Raw genomic sequence first — 9999 nt, forward strand, 5'->3', positions numbered from 1 at the left:
TTCCAGCATGTAATGAGTACTGTTAGGCAGAAGAGACTAAATGCTATAAACATGCCGTTATACCACTTATATCGAGTATTGATCTTAAATTAAATCAGTAAGACTTCATAATCGCAGATTCCAGTGGAAGATGCAATTCTCGTTAGTACTTACACCCCCAGCTGCGAGTTAACAGGATTAGAAACGCATTTTGTCTGCTGAGCTGAGCGAGCGAGCGAGTTCAGGACTACCTTCGTGTCTTTCTCGTGGGCGCCGGCCGCGGTGGTCTCGCGGTTCTAGGCGCGCAGTCCGGAACCGTGCGACTGCTACGACCGCAGGTTCGAACCCTGCCTCGGGCATGGATGTGTGTGATGTCCTTAGGTTAGTTAGGTTTAAGTAGTTCTAAGTTCTAGGGGACTTATGACCACAGCAGTTGAGTCCCATAGTGCTCAGAGCCATTTGAACCATTTTTTCTCGTGGGCCTCGATGGCAGCCATGTGCCGTCACCGAATCTCGCGGCCCCGGGACCCTGCCAGCAAGCTTGAACGTTCGAGACGCTGTTTGTCCGCCTTCTGCGCCGCCGGCTGCGACGCGCTGCGCTGACAGAATCGAGGCGCGCGCTGCGCAGTGTTTCTCAAACGATTTTACAGGAACTGTTCTGCGTAACAAGATTTAGTTAAGCGTTACTTATGTTTATATGCCAGCTTCATGCCAAAATGCCATCATATCGTGACTCGTCATAGTTCTTGTGTTATTTCGCATTTAAGTAAGACACTGAAGGAAATTCGAAAAGTTTACAATGAGAAACGCTGAGTGCTATGGTTTTGTGTTCGGTGCATATCACTCATATGTTGCTGCACTTGAAATTTAGCTAACATACTTAATTTGTCTTCAGACATGGGTGCAGTTGCTCACTCTGTCTCCAGCGTCGAGAAAATGGATTCTACGTAGTGCACTCAGTTCTGATAGCGCACGTCAGTGATGAAGCCACGATGAAATATTCACAAAATCCCTGATATCTAGTTAACGGTTTGAGATATCGTATCGAGGTTTTGGCAGATGAAGGCATGCTAACCATGTAGTTAACAATCGAAACTTCGTTATCTTCTGCGTTTTTCAAGTAGCTGTTAATTTTCAACGAAACGAATCAATTTTTAAAGGTCATCGAGAGCTGATGAAACGAAAAATTGCTATGGGTTTTGCAGCAACGTAAGTGAAGGACTTACATGTTTGGTTTTACACTGATGACGTGTATAATGAAATAATAAGCAACCAGTGCATAAAAGAAATTTAATTGCTTTACCAAAATGATTGAGATTAGTCTCTCCACTTGCTCCAGTCACATCTTCCAGCCCCATGATGTACTTCGTATTTTATTTTTGTTGTCAGGTTCATTACAAGCATGCTTCTGACCTCGCTACAGCTGTATGGAGATTTAATTTTCAAATTTTCACGTCCATAGAGCCACTTGTCGTCGGTATTAAATTATTTTATTTATCATTAGATTTTTTGTATTATTTACTACGCTGCTTTTATTCACCTACAATTTTATATTTATGCCCTTTTTTTTCTTTTTTTCTTTTTGTCATCAATCTACTGACTCGTTTGATGCGGCCCGCCACGAATTCCTTTCCTGTGCTAACCTCTTCATCTCAGTGTAGCACTTGCAACCTTATGCCTTATGACAACCATAGTTATTTTGTTTCATTATTTTATCGTACTTCCATCCCCACTCTGAAACCAACTTCAAGATATGCATGCCATTGGCTGATCGGCTCGTGTTGTGGCGTGATGTCTCCACTTTTCGTTCCGCTTCTTTGTACTAGTTTTATGCAGACACTGTGAACTACTCGTATGCTTCTAAGAGCTCTTATTGTATTAACGGTTTCAGTATTCTATTATTTATTGCTACTGCATGCATTTTTTGCACTTTATTACTGACTCTTGCAAATAGTGCGATAGGCATAAGTATGTAACATTTTGTATCTTTTAATTTTTAAAATATTTTTAAACTTTTCGTCCTCAATTTTAATATTGCTATCTGACTTGTACTTATTTATGGTGTATTCTCCTCCACAGCCTTCTGAAGAAGGGCACTAAGTGCTCCAAACCGGTAAAGAAGCTAAATTTCTTTTATGCAACTGTTTTCTTATTATTTCATTATCTATGACTATAGTTTCTGAAGACGGGTAAAATACTACACTGATTATGTGCTTTCTCTTAAGCTATTCTCCTGCCTTGTCCTGAGTTCTTCGCTTGATAAAACACAGTCTCACCTTTTTGTTTCAATTGCATCTGCACCGGCGTGTTATTGAGGTTACATTGTGTAAACTCCAATAAGTTTTAGCAAAAGATGAAACTTTTAATATCGCAAGAAAAATATGTAGGTTTTAGTCAGAATTCGCTACTGATGACGTTTCTCTGAAGAAAATGGGTAAGAAGTCTGGGGTATTTAAATCGGTCCTTTTGTCGCAGTTTGCGTGGAATCCTCTAACCCACTGTGTTTTTAAGAAAGTACAGCTGGTACTGAAACACAGTACACAGTGCACCATCTTTTTATTCCTATCCCCATCGAAAGTCAATTCATGAACTGTTTCTCCTCAAATATTTTTTGATTTGTTAAAGATATAATTTATTTTCTCTCGTTCAGCAGTTCCAGCGGCTCATAAAAGGAATTAACTACTTTTTTTAACCAATATAACGAGTATTCTTTTTGGCTCTGGAATAGCAATTGTTCTTGAGACAGTATATTTGTAGTTCTGAAACTGTAATGACTCAGATGACTTGCAGAACCTTATCGACTGCTCCTCAAGGGGAAAACAGATTACCAATATATTTGGAAAACTAGAAGCTATTTAAGGTGAGTAAGTTCAGTCCATCACTTACAGGATCAAAATAACCGTGTGCTATTTGTTGTCATTTTCGTCGTATTTCCCAAATCATTGAAATGTACGTCGAAAAGTCTTCGGTTTAATACCAGCTGTCCATTATAATAAACCCAGTGGGTTGCACAATTCCACTGAAATTGCAACAAAAGAAGAGATTTAAATGACTCGTTCTTCTTACCTACTTTGTTCAGAGAAACCTCATCAGTAGCGATTTTTGAGTAAAAGCCTATATTTTTCTTGTTACTATGTTGAAATTAGCTTCTTTTGCCAAAACACAGAGACGTTTGCACAATGTCACCTCACTAACATGCCTGTGCAGATGCAGCTGCGTTACAAAGCTGACATTGTGGTTTATTAAGGGTCATTCCCCTTTGTCAGCCTATAAGAATAGCAATTTTTACGATTTTTTGGAAAAACTAATGAAGAAACCAAGGTAAATATATTTGCACATTATTTATTGAATCATGGACAACATTTCCTGCTTTTTGTAAAAAATTCAGTTATCATTAAGCCCCTCACTCTAGGAGTTAAAGTTTCTCTGTCCAAAGTGAGGTGCGTCCATGACGGAAATCCTGCATTCTGCAAATCTTACATGAAATCAAAAAAACATACAACTTTTTAATCTATAGTATGTTGCACTCGGTTGAATAGCATAGTTTTTGGAAATTTGAGAAAAAACTATAAAATGGCTGTCGTTTGAAAAATGTACTTTCGGCGTGTGTGTTTGGTCACGTTTTTGCAATGACTGAAAAGAAAATTGCGGATATGGCCGAGGAGTAACTAAGCCAAATTTTAGAAACATATCTTTGTTAACGTGGCAGCAATCCATTTCGTCAACTGTATCGAGAAATAGGCGTTTAAAGGTAACCTATGACTCTATCAGATCAAAAATGAATTTATGTAGAACTTCTCATGCTCTGCTATACTATCACCGTACATGAGACGTTTCACGACCACAGAATCCTCCTGCTCCACATTTTTCTCATGTATCCTCGCCGCCCACGCTTCGTGAGAATCGTGCAGTGTGCAACGGTAAGCATCCTGCAGGCGATCATTTTCGCGACCGATGGCAAACGTTTCTGCGTGATATCCAATTTCGACTCTCATTATGTGCAGCATTTTCAAAATGGGTTTGAAATCTTCAGGGTAGATCGAATTTTGCATAAAGCACGATACTTCTGTGGTTCTCGAGTCGCAATTGATGCCTGATGCCAGATGGCCCGTACTGACTGACATTCGTGAGTACCATCAAATGTTTCACAGTGTGTACCGAGCGTGTCCGCATACGCACCTGCTCTCCGGCTCGCCGGATCGTGTCTGAACTAAATGACGTGTCACTTTGTTCCTAAGATGAGGTGTCAACTCGTGGTTTTGATATGATATTTTACACACTTGTAGCTTCAAAAAAATCGTAAAACGAAAAATTAAGTTTTTGAAGCTGACTGAGGAGAACGGACCCTTAAGTGAGCAACCGAGAACAAGTCAGGCAGTAGCTTACGAAGAAGCACATCCTTGATATAAAAATAAACGTTTAATTTCTTCACTTATATTGTTACAAAGCACCGGCCGCGGTGGTCTCGCGGTTCTAGGCGCGCAGTCCGGAACCGTGCGACTGCTACGGTCGCAGGTTCGAATCCTGCCTCGGGCATGGATGTGTGTGATGTCCTTAGGTTAGTTAGGTTTAACTAGTTCTAAGTTCTAGGGGACTGATGACCACAGCAGTTGAGTCCCATAGTGCTCAGAGCCATTTGAACCATTTGTTACAAAGCCCACAACAATTCTCGTTTCAACAACTGTCGATGACACTTAAAAATTACATTGTTTCACTGGAAAAATGTATAGTTAATAGAATAGTGTGGTAGATAACACTTCCCTTGCATTGTTAAGTACGTATAGCAGCGTCTACTTGTACTGAACGAGCTGTACAAGCTGTACACACGAGAATGTGTGCAGATCCATCACACCTCGCCAACAGGATCTGTAGAGGTCTCGTACCTGGCGTCTTCTACAGATGATGTCCCTTTCACAACTGTTGACAGCAGCAGGTCATGAACCTGTTGGCTCGTTGAGATTCAGATTATTATTAATTGAGCATGGGGGAAAGGGACTTTACTTCAGTAATTAACACTTCAAGCTTTAATAACTGTCTGCAATTCCTGCCGCAGCATAGTATCACTGACATCACACAGCACTTTAATTCAATGGTGCCTAACAACACAGTATGGTCTGTGAGCCTGAAGGTCTTGTGCAATATTGCACCACCTTACAAAACCATTAAACGTTTATGTTACAGGCAGATAATGAAGTTCCGCCTATTACCCAAATGGCAAAATACTCTCATCTTTGCATGCTGTCATTTGTCAAAATCTCAAACCATTAACGAGACGTGAAGGATGTTATAAATAAATTAGTCTGGTTTTATTGCTGGCGCGCGCTATTGTAACTGAGTATGCTACATAAAATTCAGATAGTTACCTCCTTCCATCTCCACAGAAAAATCCTTTATGTTAGGTAAATTTCATACACAGGAACATATACACTAATATGTACCAAATGCAAAATCATAGCCACCCCTAATTTTCATTGCATACTTTTCAAATTCCCTGCAGTGTCTTACTTAAATGCAAGATATCGCAATAACTGTGACCTTTAACGATGCTGACAAAACGCAAAAATCCAATTCTTATACAGAATAGTTTCCGTAAAATCTTGTGAGACGACTGCAGAGCTAAAGGAGCGTTGGCGCCTTTCTGCACCAATCAGCAGGCTAACTAGCGTTCTCTGTGTGCACCTGTAGCCGCATCGGTACGTAGATTGTTATCTTTATTTCATGCACTGCGCATGGTGTTCACTAGGCGAAGACGCGCGCGCGCGCGCGCGCGCGCGTGTGTGTGTGTGTGTGTGTGTGTGTGTGTGTGTGTGTGTGTGTGTGCGTGTGCGCGTGAGAGAGAGAGGGGGGGAGGGGGTAGGAGGGGGTGAAAGACACAGCCACCTGCACGGAATGCATAGACATATAGTGCTCATACCGAAGCACCTAAGCAACGAAGTTCTGCCTAGTGACGTAGCAAACCACTATATACCCTTAGCATCATGGAGAGGGTCACAAGCCAGTTCAGTCGCAATCGGTGAGTGGTCGCCTGCGAGAAAGCGAGCAAGACCGAACTGCATTGATAGTGATCGAATGGCCGCCGCTCACTGTGCTCTGCCACGTGGATGCAGTGCCCTACCGTACACGTGCAAGCAGGATACCGAGTAGCTAAATTCATTTATACTGATGGCTCTAAAATGCAGAAAAGGCGGGATTTGCTTTCATCCAGGTCGAAGGCCAAGAATTTTTAGCAGAGGACTATAGTTTATCACATTCTTGTCGGGTTTCCAGCCGGATCAAACTGTCATCTGAGCACAATATTTCAGCGGTCCACCTGGCCGCCATCATCAGGTGAGAAAAGCTGCGCTGCTCTCGCCGATAACTGATTCCACTCGTTTCTTTTTTTTTTTTTTTTCCTTTACTGAATTTCGATTCCCGCCGAAGGGGTGTGGGCTGGCAGCAGCTTATTACGCTGCTATGCAGCCTACAGACTTGTTAAAACGTAAGAAGAAGATAAGAAACAATAAAAGGAAGCGATAAAACGGTGACTTAAATTGTTAAACGGCGGAAAATTGCGGAACGTTAAAACATAAAGCAAAGGGTTGGCAAAACTAATAAAATACACAGGAAGCAGACAGGTAACACAGTAGACAAACAGTTAAAAAAATACATGGCGACAGTCTGGTTTCTGTTCACACAAGATATAAAAATCACACCCAGCGACAGTATGATGTCCGTTCGCAACACTTCGGAAAAGACACACAACACTGAACACTCACTGTAAACATTGTACTAAAATGTCGGCACAAAGATGACACACCATAGCCAAGGGTAGATGGGGGGGGGGGGGCACCTGGACAGATGGGGCGAAAACAAGGAGGGAGGAGAGGAAAACCGAAAAGGAGGGGGAACCAAAGGAGGGAGAGGACTCATAAGGGGGGAGGGGCAGGGCAGATGGGAGAGGGAATGGGAAAAGGCAGAAGAGGGAAATGCAAAAGGACTTGGGGGAGAGAAGGGGGGCAGAGAGAGGGTAGGTGGGGAAAACAGAGGATGGAAAGGGGGCAGAGGGAGCCCAGGAAAAGGATGGAGGAAAGGAGGGGGGGGTGAGGATCTGAGTTGATAGGAGGAATAAATGGAGGGAGAGAGAGCATCATCCGGGAGGGGGAGTTGATGGAATCCACCTTGGGAAAGGAGATGAAAGGTGTAGAGGTGGAGGGTAAGGGGGGGGGGGGGGGCACAACAGTGAAGACGGGGCAGGGGGCGAGGATGGGAGAGGAGAGGAGCAACCAGGGGGTGAGGGGGATCAAGGCGGCAGGAGGTGTAGAGTATGTGGATATGTTTGAGGAACAGGAGCAGATGGGGGAAAGGAATGAGGTCATAGAGGATCCGCTGGGGGGGCGGGAGGCGTATACGGAAGGCGAGGCAGAGTGCATGACGCTCAAGGATTTGGAGAGACTTATAGAATTTGGGGGGGGGGGGGCAGATATCCAGACGGGACTGGCATAACAGAGGATGGGACGGATTAAGGATTTGTAGGTGTGGATGATGGTAGAGGGGTGCAACCCCCATGTCTGGCCAGAGAGGAGTTTGAGGAGTCGGAGGTGGTTGTTGGCTTTGTATTGGATGGAGCGGACACGAGGGATCCAGGTGAGGTGACGGTCAATGGTGAGGCCAAGGTAGGTGAGGGTGTGGGTGAGGCAGACAGGACGGGCGCAGACGGTAAGGGAGAAATCCAGGAGCCAGAAGGAGCGAGCGGTACGACCTACGATGATTGCCTGGGTCTTGGAAGGATTGATTTTCAGGAGGCACTGGTTACACCTTGCAGCAAAAAGGTCAAGGTGATTCTGGAGAATGCGTTGGGACCGTTGGAGGGTAGGAGCGAGGGCGAGGAATGCGGTGTCATCGGCATATTGCAAGAGGTGTACTGGAGGGGGTGGTTGGGGCATATCTGCCGTGTACAGGAGGTAGAGGAGAGGGGAGAGGACAGAGCCCTGGGGCACACCTGCAGAGGGGTAGAAGGTGTGGGAATTGGCATTATGGATGGTAACATAGGAGGGGCGGCGGGAAAGGAAGGAATTCCACTCGCAAATGACTGCACCTTTATATGCATCGGAAGTACAACAGCGCATGCGCTCAATCATTCCTGCTGCCCCCTGGCGCAAAAAGATTTGATTTGCAGCGCCTCCGGTGGTGAATACTGTTGAAAACGATACATCGTTACAAATGATTATTCATAGCCGCCCGATTCAGATGCCGTTGTTTCTTGATATCTGATAAAACTGGATTCCACGTTTTACTTAGCGGATATCCATTATCACGATTAATGATATTATCTGCTAGTCTGATTTCGACAGATTCTTTTAAAACACAATTCCAGTACCGCAAAGGATTTGCAGCGACCCTACATAGCTAGTTCGCACTGCTGTCCCACATTGTTTCAGTGGCGCGGTGGGAACTACAGGTCAAAAAATTGAGATACTAGTATAGGTATTTTGCTGAGTCTTTTGTAACTCTAGTGTTCTGAAGCCCCGGATGAAGTTATTTAGAACTCGGGGTATAGAAAGTAGGGGTAATTAATGACGCATGTGTTGATTGCAGCTGTGTGTGGCATTCTGTTTCGTGGCCGCGAGAAAGCGGCCTACAGCAACTTGCGCTTGTGGGAGACCGTGGGCTTCCTGTACAGCTACGCGTGCAGCCCCCTGCTGTGCATGCGCGTCAAGCTGGTGGTGATGGCAGCGCTCCTGGCGGCGGCCGTTTGCGGCTACTGGGCGGCAGAATATCTGGCAGGCCAGCGCGTAGCCAGCGGCTTCTGGCTGCAAGAACAGCAGAAAGACCAGCAGGAGGCCCGCCCCGCAGACTTGCAGCGGGCTGCACTTGAAGGTCGCTAGGAGAAGCCGGCTCCTGAAGGAAATGCGTGAATGTTCCCCATTTTTCGTAGGCAGGCGAATAATATCTGATGAAGACATATGACTTTGCAGCTGTGAGAAAATGCTTCCAAGAACTACGTGTACAATAGCTATTCCAAAACTACTAGACGCTGTGTTAATAACGAACTTCCAGTTCGCCACTTAGAATGTAAAGAAATCTGTTTCACAGCTTTACCTGTGTAGGATTCTAAGCTATGACATGACCAATAACATTTCCGACTCAGGTACTAACAAGACATGAGAGATTGTATAGATTATCAACAGCACATGGAAACAGCATGTAGACTAAGTGAATGTACAGGCTTATGTTGTGTAAACAGAATGTTACTGACGATAATGTACAACCAAAAATAAATATCACATGCCATGTAACATTAGCAAAATTTGTGAATCAAAATAATACTCCTTAATTCCGAAATCTTTCTGTTGAAGTGTCTTCCGTTCAGCTGGTATACCTGATATTGTTGAAATGAAAAAGCAAACACTAGTACAGAAAGTACACCCATACAATTTTAATATTTGTAAACTGGGACGACCATCTGCCCCTTTCATTTATTCGCCTGATAATTACATACACTGACGCGACGAGGAAAATATTTATGCTGGTTTCTTACGGCGTGTGATACTATTTCTATTTTGTCCCTATTAATCATAGAACTGGACCCACGTTATATTCACCAAATCCTTTCATTGTATGTAAACTTTTTGTCACACCTAGGTCCCTAATTTATTTATGTTGCATATTGAAAAATTGTTTCACGAACACACTGTATCCAAAGAAAGAAGTCCTTCTTTCGGTTATATTTAATTCTAATAATATTCACATGTACTGAACAACGTACGCTTAACAAAAAAAAAAAAAAAAAAAAAACTGATTCAGTCCCACCAACCGACAGATAACTCGTGTCAACAGCGCACGATTTCAGGGACGATGTTTACATCCATGGTAACATCTATGTTTCCCAGCCACGGATACATAGTAATACACTTCGAGAAAGGAGAAAAAATATTTGAAAAATACTTACCGTAGTGTTCCCCACAGACTCGACTACAATGACACTGTCACTATGCTACATGGTCTTATAGGGTCACAAGAGCTGTCAGTAATACAGATACA

At 43.6% G+C, this 9999-nt stretch overlaps 1 protein-coding gene across 1 annotated transcript in view; it reads left to right on the top strand.

Moving 5' to 3' along the window:
* LOC126222593 (protein unc-93 homolog A-like) overlaps nucleotides 1-8843 on the top strand; it is a 51293-nt gene extending 42450 nt beyond the window's left edge. The window contains exon 5 of the mRNA XM_049942185.1: nucleotides 8554-8843. Coding sequence (XP_049798142.1) covers nucleotides 8554-8843 — 290 coding nt within the window. The remainder of the gene's footprint in view (nucleotides 1-8553) is intronic.
* Nucleotides 8844-9999: the final 1156 nt, after the last annotated feature.

The sequence above is a fragment of the Schistocerca nitens genome, chromosome 1 (assembly GCF_023898315.1).
Source record: "Schistocerca nitens isolate TAMUIC-IGC-003100 chromosome 1, iqSchNite1.1, whole genome shotgun sequence".
Lineage (NCBI taxonomy): Eukaryota > Metazoa > Arthropoda > Insecta > Orthoptera > Acrididae > Schistocerca > Schistocerca nitens.